Source organism: Pelmatolapia mariae, linkage group LG18 (assembly GCF_036321145.2).
Source record: "Pelmatolapia mariae isolate MD_Pm_ZW linkage group LG18, Pm_UMD_F_2, whole genome shotgun sequence".
In the NCBI taxonomy this organism is placed as follows: Eukaryota; Metazoa; Chordata; class Actinopteri; order Cichliformes; family Cichlidae; genus Pelmatolapia; species Pelmatolapia mariae.
This window is the reverse complement of record NC_086243.1, coordinates 7883738-7911007: the sequence shown is the minus strand read 5'-3', so window position 1 is coordinate 7911007 and position 27270 is coordinate 7883738. Positions and strand designations below refer to the sequence as shown.

General features: G+C 39.9%; 3 protein-coding genes across 7 annotated transcripts; all 3 read left to right on the top strand.

Moving 5' to 3' along the window:
* Window positions 1–471: 471 nt before the first annotated feature.
* On the top strand, window positions 472–3889 carry catip (ciliogenesis associated TTC17 interacting protein). Of its 2 annotated transcripts, none has more exons than XM_063462299.1 (9): window positions 472–717; window positions 884–1066; window positions 1156–1211; window positions 1312–1398; window positions 1587–1754; window positions 1843–1967; window positions 3044–3120; window positions 3215–3282; window positions 3383–3889. In XM_063462299.1, exons 1-9 carry the CDS (start codon window positions 600–602, stop codon window positions 3569–3571), a joined length of 1071 nt encoding a protein of 356 aa, XP_063318369.1. In that variant the 5' UTR covers window positions 472–599; the 3' UTR covers window positions 3572–3889. The 2 variants fall into 2 exon arrangements, with proteins under 2 accessions (XP_063318369.1, XP_063318368.1); XM_063462298.1 differs by having other exon boundaries at window positions 3212–3282.
* Window positions 3890–4109: 220 nt separating this feature from the next.
* On the top strand, window positions 4110–15841 carry LOC134616629 (caspase-8-like). Of its 4 annotated transcripts, none has more exons than XM_063461549.1 (12): window positions 4110–4326; window positions 5089–5224; window positions 5361–5536; window positions 5621–5726; window positions 12476–12605; window positions 12704–12762; window positions 12849–12891; window positions 13030–13094; window positions 13189–13300; window positions 13457–13587; window positions 13991–14379; window positions 14807–15841. In XM_063461549.1, exons 2-12 carry the CDS (start codon window positions 5117–5119, stop codon window positions 14940–14942), a joined length of 1455 nt encoding a protein of 484 aa, XP_063317619.1. In that variant the 5' UTR covers window positions 4110–4326; window positions 5089–5116; the 3' UTR covers window positions 14943–15841. The 4 variants fall into 4 exon arrangements, with proteins under 4 accessions (XP_063317619.1, XP_063317621.1, XP_063317620.1 ...); XM_063461551.1 differs by having other exon boundaries at window positions 5083–5224; window positions 13487–13587; XM_063461550.1 differs by having other exon boundaries at window positions 5083–5224; window positions 13460–13587.
* Window positions 15842–16980: 1139 nt separating this feature from the next.
* Window positions 16981–27245, top strand: tmbim1a (transmembrane BAX inhibitor motif containing 1a). Its single transcript, XM_063462356.1, has 12 exons — window positions 16981–17266; window positions 20180–20491; window positions 20861–20928; window positions 23116–23180; window positions 23263–23316; window positions 23412–23462; window positions 23562–23601; window positions 24109–24146; window positions 24238–24325; window positions 24425–24520; window positions 24611–24664; window positions 24789–27245. Exons 2-12 carry the CDS (start codon window positions 20185–20187, stop codon window positions 24936–24938), a joined length of 1011 nt encoding a protein of 336 aa, XP_063318426.1. The 5' UTR covers window positions 16981–17266; window positions 20180–20184; the 3' UTR covers window positions 24939–27245.
* Window positions 27246–27270: the final 25 nt, after the last annotated feature.

Genomic DNA, 27270 nt, shown 5'->3' with positions numbered 1-27270 from the left:
TAAGCCAGTCGGCATCCATACCGTAATATGCGTAAGAGTAGTGCAACCACATTTTAGGTGCGGCTGACGGGGCGGCTAGCTTGACTGTGACTTCGCAAGTGAGGGCTCACTTGACCGCGGTCAAATGTGGCCCAGGATGTCCTCCTGACAGTACAGTAGGACTTTTGTTTTTAAGATCGTTCTGTCTAGTAGCTTTTGCAATCAGAATTATGATCTGAATTCACTGTTATATATTGTATTGCATAATTTTTTGCTTGATGTAAAGATCTCAGACTTAAATAAGTAAACTGATTCACAAAAATAAATTGCTGTGTTTTAGGAGGAATAGTAAATCAGTGTTCTTTTTTTTATTAGCGAATGCAACATATGTTGCATAGTCAGCCTACGATGCACACATACAACGAGCTTTACGGTACTGCAGCGTCGTTGCCATGCCAACAGAGATTGGTCGTCAGCTTCCCTTCCGTAGCAGAAAAAAGCTACGAGGGAAAAGTGTGGGATAAGACTGCTTTGCATAAAATGACCCAGACAGACTGCCTGTCGCAGCAGACGAGTGTCCTGTGAAGTTGCTCCCACACACTTTTCAGGCTGTTTTAAAGATGGAAGCCACGCTGGGTGAACAGACTGCTGTGGGTTTTTCAGCGGGGACTGAAGGACCTGAACACCGACAGGAGCTGGAAGCCTCTGACGAAGCTGTCACGTTCATGTCCGGCATTGGTGAGTTCGCATCCAATTTAGGCTAATATGGTCGGTAGGAAACAGCTGAGTCCAAAACTACCTGAAAAGCAACCCCCCCCCCCCAAAAAAAAAAAAAAAAAACCAAACCGTGAGATCATTACAGATATTTGAATCTGCCCACTTTGGCTTTATCTTCTGTTCTCAGAGCCTGCCGAGCTGCAGATATGTGTGTTTGCAGACTCGCTGATGACTGTATCAGAGGAGGGGAGAGAGCTGGGGGAGTTCAGTGTGACGGTGGAGTTTGTCCGGAGAGAGCAGCCATGCATGATGCTTCATGCTCAGAGCCAAGGAGCCATTGATGACTGCCCCTGTGGGACAGCAGTGACAGGTAAGAGCAGGCAAAGGATGCTAGGACAAACTGATCTTTGCTGTTTCCTGTTGTTAGTATTTCTCTTCATACCCTTTACTCTGTTTAAGCCTACCTAACGACTGACCTGGAGGTGCTGGAGGAAGATCACCATGAATATATCAAGGTGAGTCGCTGAATCCTTTCCGTTTACATTCACTCAGCTCAGCAGATGCATTAAGTGGAAATATTGCACCTTTGATGTGCTTCCATACTTCTCTCCTCAGCTTGAGGGCCACAGTGTGGACAAAAGGTGTCACATGGTGCAGCGTGACGGGCAGATGGTGATCCATAAGGTTACGACTGTGGGAGAGGTCAGATAACCACTGCTTTATGGGTCAACTCACTAATATATTAATGAAACAGTACCACAGTCATTCAGAGCAACTTCTATGCTCTCTTTGCAAGAGTTAGTCCAGTATTTACAAAATCCTTACTTACTGTTGCGCATTTACTGCATGTTGTCATTTGTGTGTGTGTGTGTGTGTGCATGTGTGTACAGGAGGTGACAGAGGAGAGCATGTCCTATCCCATGTCTGTCCTGAGAGGGCTGGTAACTGAGGGCTCCAGCTTGCTGCTGATGCGCCTGATCGCTCTAAGGAGGAAGATGCCAGAAAACATGACGTTTGTCTCCTTAGACCCAGGATTACACATCATTTACACCTCCTTTGTAAGTCTTTACACCTGTATAAGACATCCTGGTCCATCAGTGACTTGTTTGAGTACTGAGCTCTGATTGTGGTCTCTTTTGTGCTCAGAGAGAGCTGGGTCAGAGGCAGCTAGAGGTCGGGGCTGAGGTCCTGGATGTATTTGGGGTAGAGAGGATTATTCAGGCCATGGAGGGCAGCCCCAGTACCTGGCAGTGCTACTTCCTGGATGATGGGTAAGCTCAATATCTGTACCTCTCCATCATCCTACACTAGTTGGACTGTGTTACTGCCTTCCTCTGTGCATCAGACAGACTACAGCTGCCCACTGTATGCTATTGAGTTTCATGTTTATATTACCTACTGCTGATAGGAGGTCACTAATGTAGACTAAACAACAAAGCATTTTAATCACACAATAGCACTACTTATTGAATCCTTCCCTTAATCACAAGGGATCTGTTAGTTAGGAGGTTAAAAGGAGAGGACCGTTATCAGCATGGCCAGTATGAATGAACCATCAGTGATTCCCCAGTGGTTGGGTTTATTTAACTTGTAGATAAAGGTAGTTTAAATCACACAAAAGATTGCTAGTCCATGTGTGACAATCTCTTACAAAGACCAAACAAGGTTAGATTTCAAGTCACTGACTTAATGATAAAGAAGTAAATTAAGCTAACTCACCATAGCTGCTCCGAGTCCAGAAGCAAACACAGTGAGTGGAAGGGAGTGCAGTCATTATATACTCTGTGCCAGGTAAGTTCAGGTATGGAACAAAGGAGCCAACCAGTGATAAGAAAACTCAGACAGTAAGTGAGGTAAGAGAGGTGTGGATGAGACAGGGAAAGGGTTAAATAAAAGAAGAATCTCTACTATTTCCCACATGTTTGATTTGGCATCCTTCCTGGCACAACCCTGCTTGTGATTTATGTCACCTCCTGGTCTTAAACCAGAGATCTTTCACATGTTAGCCAAAAATATTAACCACTGCTAATGGAGCCATTGATGCTTCTTCATTGTGGGCCCAAACTATAACAGTAGCTATAGTAGAATAGTTAATTGCTTTGTGTCCTTGACATCTTAGGAACTATTCAGTTTCTAAAAATGATCATTTTGAGGGAAAGGTTCCCATAAAGTGTAGATATACCTACGGAATAGGACACATCTGATTTTTGTATGCAAAAGAATATTGGTGGTACATGAGGACTTTCTGGTTTAACTCAAGCGGTTTCTGAATAACAAGTAAGTGCTATTATTGCTGTTATGTGTTACACTACTGCTTTCAATTTGACTCGTTATATTCTCTGATCAGGCATCTGGTGACCAGAGTTCAGGTGGGGTCACCGGTCACCATGAGACTTCTAGAGTTGCCATCAAAGGCAGAAAAAGGTTACACACATCCCCTACACACATATTCACACATAAGAGGTATGATTCCAGTGAATTATTCAGTGATATTTGTGTATTTGTAATTTTACAGTAGATTTCAAGAAGATCCCCCTTGTGTGGGAGGAAGACATGCAGATGCGTTCTAAGTTCCTGGACAGAAAGGTAGCCGGTCATGTGCAACAGGAGATTAATACTAGACTCCTATTACTCTACTGACCATCTGAGCAGAAAATGAATGTGTGTTTATGTCTTGTTTTGGCAGGAAGAGCTAAAGGCCGACCACTCCTCATACTTGAGACAGCATCCAGAGATTCGAGCACTAATATCTGACTTCCTACAGTTGCTGTTGTTGAGAAAACCAGACGACGTCTTCCTGTTTGCCAGAGAGTACTTCACCACTTTTGCCTCTCGTCATCCTGCAGACGCAGACCAGGAAGCCCAGTCCCTCTAGTCACATTATCACATGCTCACAAACTGTCTCTTTACAAGCTTCATATATGTTTGTTCATGAGAATAAGCTTCACTGTCATTTAGAAAGTGCTTTTGTTTTTTATTCCGAGTCACTGATTATTAGTTGTATCTGTGAACATTTGGTGGAGAGGAACACAAACGTTTAAACCTCAGACTTTGTGATCTTTCCAGTAAGAAAGTAAAGGGGTTTTTTTCAGTTTCAGTTTCAGTAGTTTGGGCTTCTTGTACACGTTTGGGCAAAGCCCCCTGGCGACACATAATTAAAAAAAAAAAAAAAAAAGCACGTGAGTTTTCAAAATAAAGGTCTACAAAGCTAAACAAACGGGTTTTATTATGAAAGACGTACCAGTATGTGCTGTAGTTGAGATTATTGCACTCTTTTAGCCAAGTGCGAAGCGAAAAATTTCTTGGTCAGCTCATGGACGCTATAGTTTATGTGTGAATGTGGCTTTTATTTTAAAATATTTTTTACCCAGCATCCGACACTCAACTTCAACAACTTCCCATACAGGCGACGTCACACCCAGTTCTGTGCGGCGCCTTGCGAAAGAACGAAAGAGAACTTGCGACTCTAACAGAAAAGGGAAAGAAAAACCACTGAAACATATTTCAGCATTTTTTTTCCACTCCCAAAAAGTTTTTTTTTCATTTGTTTAAAGGGTTATTTTCCTCGCATTTAACAAGAGGCGCCTTTTTCGATAAGGAGTTGTAAGCTAACAGCGAGAGACAACGGCGGTAAGTCTCAGTGTCGTAATTTAATTCACCTGATGTAAACTGTTAGCGTAAACTGTGGGCTACGTTATGTAACGTGGACTTTAAACTTTTTAATGTTCGTTTTTGTCAAGAGAAACAAAACTGGCGATGGCGGGGGGGGGGGGGGGGGGTAGAGTTAGTGACGTCACCCTGTCGTATTACGTAGATGTGTTTTGATGGGACTACACAGGATTACTATAACTTAGTAAGTACTAGAGTATTGACAGGCCAAAATAACGTGAAATAAAGGTAAACAGTGAAGGACTGAAGGGCGGCGCGTCACGTATAACCTGACATACAAATACATATTTTAAAACCAGGCTTTCATAGGAAGTTTTAAATAACATTTAAATGTTGTAGGTGTTTGTTTGTTTGTTTGGATGGTCAGATATGATGTGGCTTAACATCCAAAGCTCTGTGCCATTTGATAATGAACAAGATAACAGTTCGCTGTTGAAAGGTCAGTGATGGAAGACAAAGTTCTCTATGAACAGATGTAGTCATCTTACTGTGTTTCCCTGTAAAAACATGCAGTATAGCGGTGCTTCTACGTAGGGCAGTAATGGCATCTTATCGTGTATGGTGTGGTATTATTATTATTGTTGTCATTATTTTAACATTCTAGCCATGATCTTTAGTCATTAATTTAAAGCTGCTTGTTTGCAACTTATAAAGTTTTTGAATACTTCAGTTTTTGCTCCATCAAAACATGCACACTTGTTTTCTGTTTCTGTTAAGCTGCAGATCGCTGTAAGCTGAGGACCAGGCCGTGATGGACAGGCTGACTTTGTCCCACATAGATGAGGGCCTAGACTCTTCTGAAGTGGCAGACCTTTGCTTCTTATGCCGTGATGTAGTCACCAGGAGACGCCTGGAGAACGTGAGCACTGCATATTTTGTAATGTGTTTACACTTGTTTTGTTAGCATGTTTGTGGAAAAATGTTTTAAATGACATGTTGACAGTATGATGCCCTAGGGATGTTCATGTTCAAGAGTGTTTTTTTCCCCCCTACAGATTAAGGATGCGAAGGACTTGTTCTTGAGATTAGAGGAAAAAGGTCTGCTGCAAAATGATGCCTTCCTCAGGCAGCTGCTCTATACCATCCATCGAGCAGATCTACTCAGGGTCTTGGAGACAGACAGCAGACCGCCAGAAGAAACAGATGCTAGTCCTGTCCTCTCCGACTACAGGTAAAAGCTTTCGGTTTTTATCTTAATAGTACAGCATGGAACATAGGAATAGTAATATATCAAAAGTTTTTCTCTGACCATTAGGAAGACCCTGTATTCTATATACAATGACTTCACTACAGAGAACTTTGAAAAGCTGAAGTTTCTACTGACTAACAAGCTGGGCAGGAGACAAATAGAATTGTCCAAGGTGAGAACACACCAATCCACCTTTCCATTTCTGCTTTTGAGTGAGAAGCTTTTTACTGAACATCAAAGGCTAGCTGTACAGTTGACATTTAAATTGTTTTCACTGTGATCATCATATAACGACTTTTCCTTTCATTCTATATGCACGGCACAGTAAAGAACACACTTCCTGTATTTAATAAAAGAAGTTAACTGGTAATTTTACCTTCAACATAAATGAAATGTTCTGTCAAATAGACAGTGAGTGCTGTTTACAGCAGCTTTTCACACACTGAAGTTCAAGTGGAAACTACCAGCCTCTGAATACAGTTTATTATTTTGTGCTTTGTACATCATCAGTGCAAAGTTGAGATCAGTGATATCATAAAAGCATGCAGTTTACTGAAAGTCTGTTAGTTGGCTTAAACTAATCGATTCTCAAGAGTTTTCTTCTAAAGAGAAAAAGTAAAAGCAGGAAAACTGGATTTGTTTATTTTTGCATGCAGTAGAGTGCAACCAATGCGGATTTCTTTCCAGACACATGAAACATAAACAGATCTCCATACCATTTATTAAATGTAGTTATTTCCAGTCCTTACTAAAATATTATCAGATTTATGTTTTTTTTATTGTCATAAGAGGTCATGGATTACTTGTTTACACTCTGCCCAACTTTGCTTGGATCAGCTGGTTGTTGTGTTTGCAGCTTTTACAACATGTGTGTAACTAACATAGAACTAGAGTACCTTCTGCTGAATGAACTATACAACATCAGCAATCGTTTTATTGTGAAGGGTGTTTCTCCTGTCTATTTTTTTATATATAAATGCTGAAATGAATATATCAGCAAACACACGATGTCCCTCTAACTGTTATGATGTTGTACAGGGGTGTCAAACATGAGGCCTGAGGTCCAAAATCAGTCTGAGAAAAGAGTCCAATCCTGCCCATTGGGCAGCTTTAGAAAATGTGAAGCTAGACCTAAATTATTTTTAACTATAATTCAATATATTTTTCAGCTCACCTATCATACCACATTAATGAAATTATGAACACCCCCCCCCCCCCAGAAAAGTTCCTGTTTTGTTTTTTTATATTAAATATAGAAGATTTTGGATTTTTTTGTGTGTGTGTGTCCACACAAAATAGCACATTTTTTGTTCCCTATTTACAGGCCAGTCAGGGCAACGAGCTACCAGAATATTCTCTGAAAATTGACACATTTATTTCTTAGAATTTAAAGCCAAACAGTCATGGTGAAAGATTACCACAGCAGCACTTCTATGTCATGATGAAAAATTGAGATATGATGTTGAAAGTAGTTAAATGTCTTTTCACTGATGGAAAGGTGTGTTTCACTGGTCAGGCCCACTTAAAATTAAAATGAGTTTGACATCCTTACTATGTGGAACTAACAAGGAACAATAATTTTTAGTATTGAAGATATTTTATTTTGTTTAAATTAGCTTTCAGACATAATTTGGTGTCATTTTCCATCTATATACACATCTTTTGTTTAACTGTCATTTGTCATATATAATAACAGGATACAAAGTATCCTGTTATTATATAATTATCCTTCTTCTTTATTTTGCTATAGGTTAGTGATAATTTATTCAATTCCCTTTAAACTGTATTGAAACACTGCTTCTCTCTTTTCCCCAGAGCAATATAAATTTATATACATACCATTTGAACAGTTTAGGTCTGAGCACTGAACCTTGTGGATTCCCACAAGTAACCTTCTGAATTCAGCATAGATTATTTGTAAATAATAGGGCTGCCACAATTAGTTGACTAGTCACGATTACGTCGACTATCAAAATCGTCGATGACAAATTTAATAGTTGAAGCGTCGTTTGAAGCTTTATAAGATCCAGAAAGACGCAGGAATAAGTAGTAGGATTTAAGAGTGTAAAAACTGACTGAAGCAGAAGGTGGCAGCTAGGGCTGGGCGATATAGCGTAAAATCCATGTCACGGTATAATTTCAAGCATGTGCGGTAATGATATATATCGCGATATATATTCTTTTCTTCTGTATAATGTATTTTACACACTATAAGGCACACTTAAAATCCTTTAATTTTCTCAAAAATCGACAGTGTGCCTTATGTATGAATTCTGGTTGTGCTTACTGACCCTAAACTGATTTTATATAAATCTGTCAAAAATGTTTTAGTACGACTTTGGGAAGACGCACCGCTTGATGGATTGTTGGAGCATTACAGCTACCGTAGTCAGGAGCCTTGCAGAGTAATCTGGGTCAGGTCCCAAAGTCAAACGAACACTGCAGCGTCACTGAGAGTTAAAAACTGTCTAAATTCTTTCATCTTTAATAAAATGATCAGCATTGCTGCTTTACCAGGTGTAACAATTTTAGTTGGTTATTTAAGTTTAACATCCAGGCATCCATAAAAACAGAATTTATTAAATTTAACGGAGTTAGACGTTAGCAGGAAGTTAGCTCGCTAGTTTCCACCTAAGCATGATATACCATGTTCTGACTGAGAGATTTCTGAAAAATTCAAGCGTACAGCTCTACTATCACTTTCAGCATAAATGAAGACAGGAAACTAAGCAGCAGTGGCTTTTATAGAGTTACTGAAGTTGGACTAGCTGGTATACAATGATGTGCTACGTGATTGCTAACAAAACAGCTACAGTAGCATAACATTAGCACAGTGAAGATGAAGGATATATGTTAACTTTTTTCCACTCGATAAAAGTTAATGTGAGTGTTTCTGGTGGTTAGGGACAAATGCATTTGCATGGCAGGATGCTATAAACGGACCAAACTTCAGTCAGGGGAACAACTGAGATAATCCATCCACAATACGAGGTTAGTCATTAATATATTGCAACAACATGAGAATAGAGCAGCTACGAGAGATTTCAGCATTAATGAATCGATGGTACGGAAGTAGAGGAAGCGTAGTTTTTGGCTTTCCCCATATTCCAAAAGTGCTTTGTCTCTTTGCTGTTACTGTCGCCCGGCATAATTTGCAGATGATGTTGTTTGCAGCCGCTGCAGTGCTTTCGACCAAAACAGGCGCAGCTTGATGAAACCATCAAGCTGCGCGGTATAGACAAAATTTAGTGATGTGTCGGTCGCGAACGAAACGGCTCTTAGAGCTGGATCTTTGAAGTGAACGATGCAAGCCGGCTCCTTATTGGGAGCCGTGAGGTTTTTTTTTCCTTTCTCTCACCCTCTCTCTCGCACTTTTTTTCCGCTTCACTTCGCACGCAAGCCTTCTGCTTTGCGCTGGGAAGAGGGGGGAGGGGCGGTAGTTACACTGGCAGTAGCACAGGAACAGAGCGGGCGGGAAAGAGAGAGAAAGAGAGCCAGGGACAACAACGTCACATTAGAAAGGTATAGTGATCATCCACAACTATTTTCAGTTGCGGATGATAAAGGATTCAGAAAGTTTATTCATGCAGGCCCATATGACAGAGAATATGCATCTTCTTTTTGCTTTCATATTTTAATTTATATTTAATTGTGTTGTAGTTTGCAGTGGTTTGTGTTGTTTCACTTTAAATTTGTTTAAAAGGAAAAAGCTGAAAATTTAAATAGTTAAAAGTTGAAATGTAAATAGTATAAGTATATTTACGGTAGCCGCTAGAGACAAAGCACGTACAAACTCCGAAGCACGTAAAAACTCCGAAGCATGTACAAAACACAACAGAAGTGCTCCAGGATGCTAGGCGCAGTGTTGAGCTTTTGTTACCTAGTGGCTACACAAGCCAGGAAGTACCAACGACCGGATTTGGTGTGTGGTAGTAACAGGTAAATGAACATTTTTTAAATTATTTGAATATATATATGAGTGCTTGTGTATAAATACACAAACCATACACATATGCTTTCAATTGTGTAATTTAAGTGATCTTGGTAGCTCTGTTTTGGAAGTTCAGTTAAAGCTAGAAATGTGTTTTGGAGTTTGTATGTGCTTTTTGGAGTTTGTACGTGCTTTATCTCTAGGGGCCACTGTATATATTTATATATAAACATTAGGGGTGCAACGATACTCGTATCGATATTGAACCGTTCGATACAGTGCTTTCAGTTCGGTATGCATGTGTATCGAACAATACAAAATTTTTAATTTATTTTATCAACTTTTCTTCTGACGATGCTGTCTGTGTTGAGAGCTCAGTGGATCTGCGTTCGACTACTCCGCCTAGGCTGCACTGTCGAGCACAGATCCACTGAGCGCAGCGCAAGCTAGCAAGACAGAAGCTAAGCTCGTTGCAACATGGCAAATTGAACCTCCCCCACCCTCACTCAGATCTGGCCTTTGGAACTATTTTGGTCTTCATGTGAAGTATGACCCTGAAGGTAAGCGCGTCATGGACAAAAGTAAAACAGTATGTCGGATGTGCCACGCAATGCTCAATTACATGGGTGGGAACTACTGCGTTAGCGCAGTTTGCTCGTTAACGTGTTGACGCCGTCCAGCCCCACACACGGGGCGATCCGCGGTAGCTCGTTAACGGAGATTTGCCGTGTTGTGGCGTTAACGTCATTTCAGATTAACGCTGACAGCACTAGTGGGAACACAATGAATATGACTGCACATTTACTCCGACATCATCCTAGTGCAAAGACAAGTGGAAGCAGACAAAAACAACAAGCACGCATGCTACAAACTTTACCCGAGTCATTTAGACAGCCGTTAGCACATGATTCTCCTTATGGGGACCTGATATGTTTAATATGCTGCTGAGAATATACCCCAGAAGAAGCGTATAGTATAGCTTTTATTTTGGAAAGAGCCATTTCTCTGTAATAAACTCTCTTTTCCAAAGATGAGCGATTTCTCGATCAGATATTTATTTTTTTATTACTTTGTCGTTTCAGCAACATTACATTTAAAAACTGTACTTTTGAGTTAAAATATATATTTATAATTTTAATAAATGACAAATTAAAAAAGCGTGAAAATTTTTTTGTATCGAAAAAATATCGAACCGTGACACCAAAGTATCGAACCGAACTGATCCGTGAATTTTGTGTATCGTTGCACCCCTAATAAACATATATAAATAAAACCACTTTTTTTACATTAGTAATTCCTTTTGTGCATAATTTTATATTGTTGTTAATAATAAAATAATTAAAGCAATAAAACAACCTGAAGAGCCGGTTCGGAGCCAAAAGAGCCGGCTCTTTTTAGTGAGCTGAGCCGAAAGAGCCGGTTCTCTCAAAAGAGCTGGAAATCCCATCACTAGTCACAATCTCTACCGTTGGCCAAATTTATATCGTTTCTACTGTATACCGTTTATACCACCCACCCCTAGTGGCAGCACCTCATGTACAAAGATGCCCGCTGCCGTTAAACCCCGAAGAAGAAGAAGAAGAAGCCGTGTCCGGTTTCATAGCTGTGTCCAAATTTAGGGGCTGCATCCTTCGGAGGCCGGATTTGTAGAGAAATAACGTTACAGTGACGGGACGAAGGCTTTCAGAATTCTAAGACTCCTCCAAATGCGTCCTCCTTTTCCCCAGATTTGAAGAATGGGTCAGGTGTATTTCTTAGTGGCCCAACCTATCCCAGAATTCATAGCGCAGCTCAGCCAATTCCAGTTTCCAACAATGGCGGCAGCTGCTTAGTTTTAATATTACTCTCATTACTCTCTCTGGGTCACAAAATAAACTTTTAACATATTTTCAGGCGAGAATGTAGCTGTGTAAACTTCAAATATCTGTTCAGTTTATCAATTATTGTTCCCTCTAAGCTGAGCGTGTGAGCAATCGCACACTGCTGACACAGTCTCTGCGCAAAGAAAATCAGTGAAATTAAAAAAAAATACATGTATTTACTTTAATTTCAATTCAGGCTGGATTTTTTTTTGTACACAGCGCAGATGTTCTGTGTGCGGAGAGTGACTCACATGCTCAGCTTAGAGGGAACACTGGACATCACATATTTGTAAAAATGCCCCGACTTTTTTTGGAGACGACTGTTACCCAGCAGCTCGCTAGCCGGGGTTCAAGGCTCACTAGAGCCGGCATAAAACACCAGACTCCCAGCACATCGTTTTCAAATCCCCGCGGTCTTTCGCTACTCAGGTTAAACATGATATATAAGTCACTTAGATAACTTAAAAATTTTATTGTTTGGCTTTTTTCAGATTTGTTCCTTAGTAAATCGGTTTGGCTGAGATTAAGTTATAGTTTTCACACAGCTGAATAAATGTCAAGCAGACAACTGATTATCAGAAGTGTGAGATGCTCGAGAATATATTCCGGTGTCCTGTTATATTTTAGATAGCAAGGAGCAGACGGCTGAGTTTGTTAAACTTCACCGAAACAATCTGCAAATTTCATTCAAAGTTTAATAAACTATCATCTTGTCTTTATTTTTAGTTAGCACATACCTTAAACACTTAAAGCTGTAAGCTACTGATAGTTATATAAGAGCAGACACATGCTGGTGCAATAAGCTGTACGTTTTACGTACAATGGATGCACGATCTGATTAGTCAACTAATTGCAAAAATAATCGGTGAATAGTCGACTATCAAAATAATCGTTTGTGGCAGCCTTAGTAAATAATAATGTATATCCTTTTGGTTGAATTTCTATAATACGAAATCTCACTGTTTTGTATTTTCATTAAATTCAATTAAATTCTCCACCAAGTATTATTTTCTTTGCTTTGCATTTGATGCAAATATAAACAGAGTTGTGGATTTGATGGCACCAGAGATGATGACTGTCCCACAAACAGCCTCTGTGAACTAAAAACTTTCTCTCTTTTCATTCCAGACACCGCTGGACGTGTTTGCAGAAATGGAAAAAGCTGATTTACTATCAGAGACAGATGTTAGCTTGCTACATGAAGCACTGCAAGAGTGTGATCAACTACTGGCAATTACTTTAGAGAAATACAGACAAAGTATAGGAACCACTTCCATATATCAGCACATGTACACATACATACATGTGGAAATTGTACATGTTGGTAACACCATCGAATGATTGTGATCGTTACAGGGGCCCGTCAGCCGCAGCAGCAGTTCACATTATCTCTTGACGTCAGCATGGACATTGAGGTATATGTGTGTCTGTGAATGTGTGTTTCTGAGCAGTTAATGTTGCAGTTTGTCAGTTTGCTGACTGCTTTGTTTTATTCCCACAGAGTACCCATGAGCCACTGTCTATAACTGAAACTCAGCCCAACTGTAAGTGTCTCTATTAAAATGTATTTGTGATTATTATTTGTTAAACCTTCTGTTGTCACACTTATGGGTTTTTTTAAAAAAAAAATTTATCATACTCATGATTGATATAAAAGTTTACATTGTCGTAATGTTTTTTAGATCGAAGAGATAGTATTAAAACTGATGCACAACTAGAAACAAATCCCACCTCTCTTCCTGATCAGGTAATCCATTCACAGGCTCTCATGCTTTCATTCATTCTTTTGTCACATCAGTAACATTTATAATTGGCCTGTTTGCTGTGTTTGTGTCCTGTAGTCAGAATACTACACACTGACTCATAAACCACGTGGTTGGTGCGTGGTCTTCAACAATGAGATCTTCACAGGAACACATCTGACTGATCGAAGAGGAACTCACAAAGATGCAGGTACATTTCCTTTAAAAAAGTCACATAACCTGATTTATGTATGACTGTTTTATCTGGAAGCTACCGAGCCCTGTACCAATTAATGCATATATACGTATGCCATGACCATGTAATCTACTTATAATGCTTCTTTTGCTTCTTTTCTGTCTGACACAGAAGCTCTGACAAAAGTGTTCACTCGCTTAGGTTTTCAAATGAAGATATACAACAACCTGACTGCAGAGGGGATGAAAAAAGAAATAAATGATCTTGTCAAAAAGAATAATTTCACGAATCATGATGCCTTGGTGCGTAGTCACAGCTTTTCGGATTTGTTGTACTTCATACATTTTATATATTTACGCTTATTTTTAAATTTTGTTTGAACTAAGAGTTATCTGAGAAGATTGGCACCACGGCCATACAGAATACAAGCTGTAAGCTCTGACGCTAAAACTAGCTAATCAATATAAAGCTAACCTATCAATATTACATTTAAGTTTGTTTGTTTGTTTTTTTAAGCTATTGTTTCACATTTACTGTGCAGATATGCAGTATCTGTCCTCTCAAAAAGGTCTTAGCTGGGATCAGCAAAGTTCTGAAATGTCACCATGTAGTGCATGTCTCTGTGATTGTAACAGCAGCTACATCGACAATGTCAGCAGTATTGTTAGTATAAATAATAAAAAATATATCTACCTCTGATTTAAGGTGGTGTGCGTGCTTTCACACGGAGAAAAGGGGTGTGTCTTTGGCACTGATGGGGAAAGGGTGCTCCTGAAAGAGCTGACACACCCCTTTACAAGTGGAAGAGCCCGAACCTTGGGAGGGAAGCCCAAACTCTTCTTCATTCAAGCCTGTCAAGGTGATGGATACCAGAAAGGATACCGTCCCAGCAGCTTGGGGCCCGGAGAGGACGAGAAGCAGAACAAAGAAACACTGCAAGCTGATGCCTCAAACCCTGACGAGGCTTTGCCTGCATCAGCAGACTTTCTGATGGGCATGGCCACAGTGGAGGAGTTCAAGTCATTTCGAAACACACTCACAGGATCTATCTACATCCAGGAGCTGTGCAGGCAGCTGGAAATAGCAGCCGAAAGGTGAGTTAAAATGATTAGTTTCTTTATGGCAGACCACATCACTGTTATATGGGAAGGTTATAGTGCATTAGTTTCCTACAAAGTAGATTTTTTGTTTATATATATGAACTCTATTATATACAGTTAGGTCCATAGAATTATGGACAGAGACACAGATTTAGTAGTTTTGCCTCTGTAGAACGCCTCAATTAATTTTCACACAATGATTATGTGAGTGAGGTTAAGACCTTGAGCTTTCATTCAAAAAGCACAGTTTTAACCTTTTTTTGTCATCAGGGAAGACAAATCAAATGCATCAAATCTTTGTACATTTCTGTCTGCCTGCTTTTGGTGCTTTCAGACATGGTGTTGACATGAGCTGGGTGTTTTGTTAAAATTTTCCAACTAACCAAAATGTATCATTTTGTTTCACATGTTGTCCTTGCAGTAAGGAGATGGATGATATCCTCACTGTCCTGACACGTGTGAACAGGGAGGTCAGCAAAGGAGATTTTTTATCCTACAAACAAATGCCGGAGCCCAAATACACTCTCAGAAAGAAGCTCGTCCTCAAATTTGTATGATCGGACTGTGACCAAATACCACACTATACAATACTACACAGTTCCTGGATTCATGTTACAGTTAACACTGTGTTTGTGCGTGTGTGTTGATAAATGTGATTTTTGTTTTTGTTTTTAACAATTAACTGAACAAAGTAATCCATGGCAAATAAACTGGTACAGGGGTAATTAGATGTAATTCTGACTATTTTTGTGTCATTATTCAAATATAAATAAGGCTACGTCCACACTAGCCCGGATAGATTTGACAACGGTGTTTTCGTCTAAAAATGCTCTGCGTCCACACTATCATTTTCGGTCGTTTTCACAGAGTTGTGCATCCACATTGAAACAGCTGAAAACACTTGCGTTCCAGTACTGTGCATGCATGAAACGCAAAATGTCGAGGAAAAGCACTGAGTTTTTTAAATGGACTAACAATGAGGTGGAGTTGTTGCTGCGAGTAACACAGAAGTACAAAGTTGCAAAAGCGATTGAGAATTAAAGAATTTAAAGAAAAGCTATCTGGCGCATGTACAAACTGATGTTAAGCTGTAATAGGGCTGTCAAAATTGAGAGCAATCAAAACAACTGCTGTATAATGCCCTCTGCTATCTTGGTTTAATTGGTCACGACTGCATCACAGGACTAACATGTGTCATTGTTTTCGAAAGTCTGCGTTTTCGCTGTCCACACTATGACACGAAAGCTCTGTTTTCAAATGTATTTGTTTTCGAGAGCGTTTTCAAAATGCTGCGTTTTCCTTGAGCCAAAACGCCGTCTCAGTGTGGACAGGAGGCCAAAACTGAGAGAAAACGAGATAACGTTTTCATTTTCCAACAAAAACGCATTACTGTGGATGTAGCCATTTATTTGGAGTTTTCACCTCAGTGCTATTTACCTCAAATAAAATGAAATCTTTTTTCGTATTTTAATAGGAATGACATGTTTTTGTTTTTGTTATGAAATAAAAAACATTTACTTTTATATGTTTTATAATATTTCGAGTTCACAGAGACTCTTACACCACCTATTAACAATTGAGCAACTACCAAAACATTACAGGTAAAGGAGCTGCTAAGGTGTAATACTTTATATAAGGTACTGGTTAAAATGCAGCTCCAAACCAAACACAGACACATATAGGCACTGTTGTACCTCTCTCTTGACCTCTGTACACAGTGACAACCACAGGTGAATGAAGCAGGATGTATAAAGCACTTTGAGCGCTTAAAGAAGAAGAAAGCGTTCTGTAAGAATCACTCGTCATTTGAACCAAAAATTTCAAATTTGGATCCGCCACTCCACAAGATCTGACTGATTTCATTGCAGGTCTTGTGTAATCTGGCATGCCCCATTCTCCCTGTTTTCCTTCCTTAAGAATGGCTTCTTGACAGTCACCCTTCTAAGACGATTTCTGCTGAGACTTAAGTAAACAGTAGCTGGATAAACTGAAGGGCCAGATCTCTCAAGTCTTTGCTAGATTTTGTTCATATTTATTAGGGACATGGCTTTCATATACTGTTCACCTGCTACATCCTCTTCTGTCCACTACTTTTATAAGGACAGACAGTACATCATGCATCCAATAAATTTGAAGGAACATGTTTTTGGAAAGTGACTAAGATAATAAATGAAAAAAAAAAATCTTTGAAAGACTTTCAGATGGCCTGGACAATTGTTTAAGACCACTTTGGGTGGAAAAAAAAAAAGCAAAGTCTGGCTCCTTGGAAGCAAAACATAAAGAAATGAAGGGTACTCTATAGCTCACTGAAGCTCATGTTTTGAAATGAAAAAGACTTATCTGCAGAGGGCGCCTATACAACGTGTTTTCACATCATAACGCTTGCCTTTATCAGCACGAGAGAAGTTCAGCACACTTGATGAGCTTGTTTACATCGCTTTGTAGAACTGCAGAGTCCAAATAACAGCTCATATCAGGTGAAAGGAGTCAAAACTCTGCAAAGCGTGGCAGACTCGCGCGTCAGCAGCAGAGGGCACTTTTTGAGAGCGCTTGCATTCAGTAACGTGACACCGCCAGCGCTGAAAATGAGTCAGCGCCTTTCAAGCCTCGCTGTCCGCGATGTGGGTGTGGGTGTGTGTGAGAGAGATTCCTCCGGACCCCACCCTGCTTCCACAGTTCCAGGAAAAAAAAAACTTTTCACAGCTTCCCACTTCTGCCAGTGCTTCTCTGGATAACAACAGCGGGAACATAAAACAAGCCCACACTAAAACTTGGAGTACAGCATTAAAGACAGTTTAAGGCTTTGTGAGTGACAGCGGGAGGATATCGCTCTTCTCTCTGGGACTGAGAACCACCGACGAGGTTGACGTCTCGTAATTTGGTAAGATGTTGTCATATTCGTCCCATTCTGTCAGAAACACCGCTCGTGGTGAAGGTGGTGGTGTTTTGTTCTGGGTGACCCCGCTCACACACACCTGAAAATGCTTTTTTGGGAGGGGGTTAGCGGAGGTTTGGTAACTGGGTGGAGTGGGTCTGTGTGTAGACGCTTTTAGGATAGCCATCTTTCTTTTTCAGTTCAGTCGACAAAACTGAAACGTTAAACACGAGGTACAGCTCATACGCTGAATTTTCTTCTTTTTCCTTTGACTCTTACATCGTTGCTTATTTATTTGCTGTCAGAGATGAGTTACAGGGCGGGTAAAGGCGGCCCTCTTTCTTGTCGTAGCGGGGAAGACAGCTGTTAGCAATAACGTTAATGAGTGCGCCCTTAAAGGCAACGGAGCTTTTCATAAAGATGATTTCTAACTCGCTGATGTGCTGTCGAGTCGTGGGAGACTTCGTGTCAGTTGTTAGTCAGTGTGCCAGTCTACACACACACTTGTGCACAGTCTGTTATAGTGAAATAATAAGTGGTTAACGTTCAACAGGACTGTACCCTACAAATATTGTTTTGGGAGTCGGTTGGGCTTAAGCCTGAGTTTTGCTTTGCGGACGTTGACCGTAAACATGTAAACATAAACAGGCTAAATTGAAAAATGCCCAACACAGTTGCCCAAATGCATGGTGACATCTCCGTGTGTCTGGTTTCATCTGACCAGTCTTTACACAGTGTTAGTCATCTACTGTTGTGGGAGGTCAAAAGGGAGCAAGCAAATGTCACATTTAATTTTAGGTTTAGTTTAGTTTTACATAGTGGCAAATGTGTTATAAGAACCAGGAAACGCACCACAGGGTTTATCTAGCCTAAGTTAGATTGCAAATCCCCTCCCTGGTGTCTGATCAGTTTTTGATATGACAAAGAATGCAGCATAAATTCATAGATAAGTAACTGGATGGTGGTTCTACCACAAACAAGGAACACTATTCTCCAGCCAAATGAAAGCAATACTCAATAATACTGAACAACAGCATTCCCATTTTCTGACATCCTCAATTAATTATTTTTGTACAATTCATTTTAATAATCTGCTGATTTTTACTGTACATGGAGAGAATGATGAAGCTGAAGTATGCAAAAAATCTGTTTATCTGATAAACAAAAAACAGGATAAAATAACAAACAGGTTTTAAGTCAGCATTCAGGTTAAAGTTCACTGCTGTGTACAATGTAAAATGTCATGATTGGGCAGGAAAGCTTGTGCGAAAATGTAAAGGACAAAGTCTGTTGCAGGCGTATTGGATTAGAAAGAGTCAGCAGCATTAAAAAAACTGCATGACTTCTTGCCCAGGCAGAAATAATGAAGCTCAACAAAAAGGAGCGATTAAAAGCTTTGCCAAACCGGTTCTCAGTGTTCTTGTGTGGTGCTTCTGTAACTGTGTCCATCCGCATGACAGGCTTCACGTAACAAAAGCATTTCTGAGTCACAGGGCTTTGAGTGACGTGTTTGTGCCACGCCAGATGAACGTAAACAGACTAGTTATGTTAGTGTGTTCAGACCACATACGTTACAGTAATAACCACAACCACATGATGACCTGAGGTTGAAGTGAGGATGAAATACATTGAATATGAGTGTATTTTTCGTAAATATTAGAGCTACACCCTCCTGGTCAATTACACATATGAACCTGCTGCCTTCTCATGTCTCAGTGACTATGAAGCAATCAGCTTTGTCCTCATTCCACGAAGATCAGCTGAAGCACTTTTTCCATTGATTGTTTTCTGTCCTGTTGCTTGGTGCTTAGTATGTGAGGTAATGGCAACAAGAGGTGGAGCCAGCTCTTGAATTCCTTTACTGCGTGTATTTCCCTAAAAGTCCCACTGAAAATGCAGCACTTTCAGAATAACTGAGCAAACTGCATCGTGCTTAGAAACACGTCAGCCTTTTAAGATAGCAGTTTGGTGTCTTTTGTAAAATCAGCAGAAGTAAATTGCCCTTTTAATTCTTTATGATTCACACTGAAAAAGTAGGTACACTTAGGTCTCAAGAACCCAGTGTACTGACCATCTCAGTTCTTTCAGCAGCATGGAATACTTGGGCCTCATGTTGTTGCATGACGTTAGTGTGCATGTGGTTATTATTAGAAATTTCCCTTTGGGGCCCGTGTGGTAGTTCCTGGGTATGTGGTGGGTTTTGTGAACCAGTGTTGAGCAAATCCTTCTACTCCGTGAACCCTGATACACACCCAAGTGTGTACAGTAAGGTGCATGGTAATTACTCTGGCAGGAGCCCAAGCCCAGCTATTACCCAGACCTAAATGTGTACGCACACCAACAGTGGCTCCATGCAGAGCCCTAAAGCTAAATGGAGCTCTGTTGTTGTCCCCAAAGGCACAAGTGTGCATTTTCAGGCGGGCGGCGTGCACACCTAAGTCTGCTAATGTCATAACACAAAAAAAAAAAAAAAAGTGAAAAAGCCTATATTTTACAGTCTGACAGTGATCTTGAACACACTGCCAGTGCAGTAGAACCAAACCTGGATAGAAAAACGCACAGTGGGACATTGTCAGAGTGTGGACCTCAACAGTATTAAAGTAATGTGAAATTACAAGAAGGCTGCCTTAGAGAATTCAGGTTGTGTTGAAGAATAAAGGTGGTCATAAATCCGGTAAAAACCGTATCAGCCTTATATACCATGTATGTTTGCCCATGTTTCAATAAATTGCTGTACCTATTTCCCTTTTTCCTGACTCACGACTTTTTCAATGTACATTATAAATGTTTTACTGACGATGACAGCGTACAGCAAAACCTTAAAGAACACATGTCTGTGATGCTTCCGACTGTCTTACCTCTGCTCCCTGTAGTCCCTGCATGTTGTGAACTGTATGTCCTCCCCTCCCTTCCTCACAGGCATCATGTCACACTACCCTCCAGGGTACGACGAATCTCATGGCCCGCTGTATGGACCTCAGGGTGGGAACTACCCACCACCCCCTCCATATGGATTCCCATCATATGGTGGTTCACAGCCAGGCTATCCCTCTGCTCCATACCCTTCTGGTCCAAATGCCCCTCTGTACCCAGGCCAGCCAGCTGGCTACCCTCCAGGCCCTTATCCAGGGAAGCCACAGCCTGCTGGACATCCAGGATCTGGCTATCCCAATCCTCCTCCCATGCCTCCTGTCGTTCCACCTACAATACCATCAGATGTCCTGAGCTCTGGTAAGACGCTGGCTTGTAACGTGTATCCTCTAATGACATTATCTCTTTAATAAAAGGAGAAAGCATCCTGCTACTGTGTGCTCACACAACACCTAACAATGATATCATTCCAGTATTGAACTAGAGCCATTAGTCAGCTAGTGCATGATGTAGGTTAAGTAATATTACAACAAAATCCACCTATAGGAGTTCTTAGTCTCATAGAGTTATACATTAGAGCTTCTTTGTTTCATTTTTACACTATCAAATGAATTTTCATAAATAAAACAAAATATGCATCTTTTAATTGTAATAAAGTTTACCTAATGAATAATGCTTCTTGTTGCTCTTAGTAGTCAATGATCGCCTTTCTTTCTACTGATGATACAGGTGATGAGTTTGCAGCAAGTGGCAGCGATTGGGACAGTCTGAGCATTCGGCATACCTTCATCAGAAAGGTAAAGCACCACAATCTGCATGAAATTACCTATTTTACTCTCATGTGCAATAATTTATCCAGGGGAGTGCTTAATATCACTTTTAAGTTATTTTCAGAATCATTTAAGACTCATTACAACACCCGCACCCAAAAGAAAAGGGCAGATTGACAGCACCAATTATGACAAGTCATTGCAGGCTAAACAAAGTGAAAAGCACTCATTAGGAAAGATCTTGCCTAGGCCAAGATGGTACGCTTTCCTTATCTAGAGCTATCTTAACAGCTAAAAGTTGTATTGTCAGGAAAATTACATGTATATTTGAAAAAAATCCACATCATTTCCTGGTCAACAGTCAAATTTTGGCAGAATGTATTCAATTCGATTCATTTTTATTTATATGCCAAATTACAACAACAGGTGCCCCAAGGCGCTACAAAGAATGTATTTCTTTATACAAAATGGCAAATTTTCTTTGAGATGTGTTCAGCAACACTTGCCAGAGTGATTTTAGCCTTGCAGCTGTTGTTCATGTGTTTTGAATGGTTGGATGAGCTTTGACTCGTGGTGAGGTTTTCTAATGGACTAGTACATGGGACTATATAACACGTACACAGCAGCAGACCAGAAAAAGATCAATATATCCAGCTTTGTTTACTGAGACAGAAAAGTAGCCTCATCACAGATGCAGAATTTTCCAAATAAAGGACTGTAGTAGTGGTCTCAGAGGACAAGCATCGGTCTCTAAACTACTTCTCTGGAGGGGAAACAAGACCAAGCACGGGGGGGTTGGCTAAGACATGCAGCATTTTATAGAGAATGATGGTGAGAGGTTCTGTTTATTGTTAGATCCAAATTTGACATTTGTGACACTGACTGAAAGGTCAATGAAAGAGCATAAACTGGGGAGAGAATGAGTTATGCTAATAATAACTTTATTTGTATATCCTTTTTAAAAACACACAGTTGCACAGTGCTTCACAGTTTGTACTGTAAGCACATTAGGTAAAAAGTGTAAATAATTATACATCTGTGTACTATACATACCATATAACAGGAGATAGCCTTTTGCTATATAAGGAAACACAGGAGCTATGACAGCTTTACAAGAGAATTAACCTGTGTGTGTGTTTTAGTCTCAGCTTCTCTGGTCAATGCTTTGGTTGCTTGCCGGTCCACAAGTGTGTGCTGGTCTACAAGAGTCCCTGCCTTGAAAACTGATAGCCCTTAAACTGTTTAGAAAGAGATGAAAGTGGGTGTAAATATTAGAAGGCAGAGTGCAGCCTTGATTTGATTCTGGTATTTTAAGGATTTCATTTATGTGCCTTCTGTATCTGTAACAGTAGGGCAGTTAAATGAAGACACGGCGAAAGAGAAAGCATAGGAGAACAGCCAAACTAAGTTTACTTGGCACTGAACTTAAGAGCTGTCACTGAGTGTTGTTTTGTTGGGTTTCCTGTACACAACCTTTCTGGCTCGAAGTTAAATGGATAGTGTGTGAACGTGCGACACATTTGTTTTGGTTTGCAAGCACGGGGTTGTTTTCACTTATGTTGTCTTCCAGTCTTTAGCGACTGCTGTATGAATCCTGGGTTCACTTGAGTCCGGTTGGCAGTGGGACAACAAGCACAAACACTGGTAAATCTCTAAAGAACTGCATGAAGAAAAAGACCAGGGAGTGTCTTAAAACTTTTAAATATCATGGCCTTTGCTGCGTGGTCACCAGATCTCGTCACCTATGAGTTTTTTGATGCATTTGTAACTGGATAGCTATGAATGGCTGTGTTGACTTTACTCTTGGCACTGATGGTTTTGCCACTTCAAAAGGTGGAGTGTCAAATCTCTTCCCCCAACGTGGTTTCCCGGACTGGTGTCCTGGTTTACTACATCCTGATTCCAAAATAGTCTTTTTGTTTTGTTTTTTATTGTTGACAAGCTCCAACCTGCTCAGTGTTGGCATGATTTATTTTAAATAAACAACAAAAAGCACATAAAATAAATAATTATATGTTACATTGTAGCTTAAAAGATTCCACCATATTTTGAGAAAATTTATCATTCATAACTACATACTGCTATTTTTTTTTTCTTTCTGTTTTGGTATCATACGCAAATGAGCACAAAGATATGTGAGACACAAACTGTACCAATCCAATAGCTTCTGTATTCAGAATATAAAATAATGTGAATAATTTTTTTCTTTTTAAGGTGTATTTGATCTTGGCGTGTCAGCTCCTGGTCACCACAGCCATTGTGGCCATATTCACGTTTGTGTGAGTATACAGATCGTGTCCTTTCTAAGGCTCTTTGCGTGTGAGCATATCCTGGTGTTAACTGGGCCTCTCTTTGTTACAGCCAACCTGTCAAATCTTTTGTAAGGAAAACCCCAGCTGTGTACTGGGCATCATAGTAAGTCTCCCTCTGTGGTGACATCATTGGATTCGAAGTGATGTGCTGACACATGAACAAGAACTGTAACTTTGTGATTCATTTCTACATTTTAGCGCTGTGTATTTCATCACCCACATCGTGCTGGTCTGCTGCAAGGGCCCCCGGTGAGTGTGATTGCCTGCTTTTATTATGTTTTAAGAGGAAATACTTGTACTTGAACAGTTTTAAACCAACGTTGTACTGAAAGCCAACTTATTTTGCAGGAGGAAGTTCCCATGGAACATGATTCTGCTCGGCCTCTTTGTAAGTATGACTTGTGGTTGGTCATTACCAGCAGTTTCCTGGACTTGGATCAAGTCAAGACTGAAAACCTTTTTGTCTTTGTCAGCGAGACATTCCATCCAATGACAGCCTTATCACAGTACTTGAAATGTAATTTTGATATCAGAGCCAAGCAGTGAGTCACCACATTTGTTTGCATTTTACCTGTTGATACGTTTGAGTGTTCAGTTTATCAGCTCGAACAGCAACATGACTGAGCTGTTTTATGATCTGCATTTTGTCACATAATAAAAGGTTTTGTGGGTTTTTTATTCTGTAGTCTTATTTCCTGAATTGTCACGTGGATTTGTAGGAGTCCCACATGACACTGGGACTTTTATCACAGTATTGTGTTGACACTGAGTTAGACCGCATGTTATGATCAGAGCTGTTTTAGTCTCTTTGTTTTTCTCAAGATTGTGCTGTTTGTGGTCGGACAAGAAGTGTTTCATTGTAGTTATATCTGATCTTTATTTTTTTGTTAAACAGACTCTGTCTTTGTCGTATATGACTGGAACCATATCCAGGTAAAAAATATACATATACAGTCCCTTTCATGTGATAAAAAGATTCTGATGGTTTCCTCACTGCTAACTGTGTGTTGCTCTTTGGTTTTAGTTACTATGACACAAAAGCAGTGTTTCTTGCGCTGGGAATCACAGCTGTCGTCTGCATCGCCGTCACAGTGTTCTGCTTCCAGACGAAGGTAGGGGCGTGCACGTTTCTGCTTATCAGCTTTAAATCTCCACAGTGTGTTTGTTCATGGCCACGGGTTGAGATGCCTGCTGTTGATTTCTCTTTGTAGGTCGACTTCACCAAGTGCCAGGGCCTTTTCTGTGTCCTTGGTATCGTCGTGTTCGTGACTGGCATCATTACAGCCATCGTGCTGTCCTTCAAATACGTGAGTTACTGCTGTTGTGAAGACTGTGACACTGTTTCCTGACACCTTCCTGGGTCTTCTTGTTATCTTAATGACTATTTGTTGTTGCAGATATTTTGGCTTCACATGCTTTATGCGGCTATCGGAGCCATAGTTTTCACTCTGGTAAGTATTTCACTTCAAAGTTACAAAGAAGTGGAAAAGTCACGTTAAATCTTACAGCAGCCCTCATTGTATTTGTTGATATAGTGCTCAGTTTTTTTTGTAACACTTTGTTTGTGTCTTGCAGTTCCTGGCATATCACACTCAGCTACTGATTGGAAACAGAAAGCACTCCATTAGTCCAGAGGAGTACGTGTTCGCCGCACTCTCCATCTACGTCGATATAATCCAGATCTTCCTTTTCCTGTTGCAAATTATTGGTGCTTCCACCAAATAAAAATCCAGCGGCACAGTGTAGTGAAATCATTCCATGCTTTTGAAAAGCTTTACTTTTCCAATAGACATTAAAAGATTTTTAAAACCATGGCGCTCTTCAGGGAAAATGTCTAAGGGCTGAATATGAGATTTTACATTGTAGATTAAACCTGAACTGCTGCTCAAATGTTTGGGGTCACGCTGATGCACCCTTTTCTTGAAAGGAAGAACTTTTGTTTTCATCTAATAACAGATTAACTTGATCAGAAATGATCAAGTTAATCTTGATCAGTTTAATGACAGTTAATTGTAAATGTCCAAATTATGTGAGATTATGTACATTTATGGTTTGGGATTTTCATAAGAACACAGGAGTCAATTTCAGCATCATCCCTCCTGTATTTCTGAGGTGTATTGTTACCTAATGCAGGTTTTTCATGGGACCAGGCTTATTGATCCCTAGACAAAAAACCTTTCCAAACACAGCTGAAAGCTGATAAAGGAGCGTTCTAGTATAGTTATAGTATAATCTAGTATAATCACGCGAAATGCTTCAATCAGCTAGGTAAATGATTAGCTTCTTTAATCTGTTTTCAGCTCTTGTTACATGGTCAATCTTTTTACATGAAAAACTTGCATTTAAGTAACATGATGTACCATGAAAGTGGGCTTCTGTGTTTACGATGTAATCTTCCACCATATATATTGTATTGGAGTTCCATCTACTGTGTTATCCATGTGGAGGTGTTAAAGCATGCTATTCTGCAGTAAGCTAATGTTTAAATGTTCAGTTAACTGGATGACTTTACAATAATAACATTTATTTTCTTGTTCTGTGATCCAGCCATGAACAGCTGATCAGAGTTGTGTTAAAAATTAATGATTTGTTTTTTGTTCTTGGTGTTTTTTTTTTTTTTGTTTTTTTTCATCCCCTGCACAGTCAAGGCGTGGACTGAACCATTGTTTCAGAGAACTGTACTAAGGAGACCTTTAAGAAAAAAAGATTGATTGATTGACTGAGATATATATATATATATAAAAATTAGTGAGATATATATCACTAATTTAGGGCTGTCAATGTTAACATGGCTTAATCCGTCGTCATGATTAACGCGATTAAAATTCTCAATGCAATTAAACCATCTGGAGCGCAGAATGGACAAACTTTGTACAAACTGCCCAAATTGCCTTGATGCATGCAGAGATTTTGAGTCATTCTGCGCTCCAAATGGGTTAATTGCATTGAGAATTTTAATCGCGTTAATCGTGACAGCAGATTAATCCACGTAAATGTTGACAGCCCCAGAATAATTCAATTTATCTTTTGTTTGCATAACATCTCTGATCACACCTTGTTAAGTGTTTTGGGGTTTTTTTGCAAAATATGTATATTTCAAAGTGACCCCCCAAAAATCTGAGCGATAGTTTACATCCCCAAAAAATGCACTTTGTAAGAACTCTATATTTGTTTTTATATACTTTAAGCAGCTTATCGGTGGTTATGACTAATACTATTACCTAACTATCTAAAGACACTGGAATCCCATCTGCAACATTATTCCATATTACTGGACTTAATGCAGAAAGTGTCTGATCTCCCTTCTGTGTATGAACATGTACAGCTACAAATGAATTCTCCCATGTGTCTAAATGCTACAAGAACAAGGCAAATCCTAAAGTGTAACTTTCTGAGATTGATTATGAAGTACAGTAGGGGTGGGCATCTCCACAAAATTTGATCTCCGTTACTCAAGTATGAGCAGAGTCAGTGTTTTGGGACACGTCCACCTCTGAAGCACGGCTCGGTGGCACTAATCGCAGCCACGGCTCTGCTATATAGGTCACTTTATTTGAATTGTACTCCTTTATATCACTTCAGTGCCTTCACCGTGTCAATGTCTGTTTGTTTGTTTTTTTCTTAACTTTACAGAATACAGGGTTATAATATGTTTTATAGAGTTGTTATATGTGTGCCTGTAAATATAGTTGTGAGTTAGTCAGATGTGGGTCAGACAGCGAGGGCCGGCAAGGCGGGATTTTTCCACACAGGACAGCATTATCGGTGCCATGTTGTTAAAGTACTGGAACATTTCTGAACTCCAGTCTTTCATTGTCCAAATGTCCCTCCTGAGATGATCAGCTAAGTCCATTAACGACAAATTTAGAGCACAGCTTAAAGTTTATAAAAGCCTCGACTCAAATCAACAGAGGCAGACATGTTTACTGTACACCACGGATGGTTAGTGTGGAAGAGGGGGTTGTAAATATATCAGTGCTACAGAAAATCTATTTGCTTATCATTATAAATAAAGTTTTCTTTTAGTCTTAATGCGATTTTACCAGTGATGATTTTA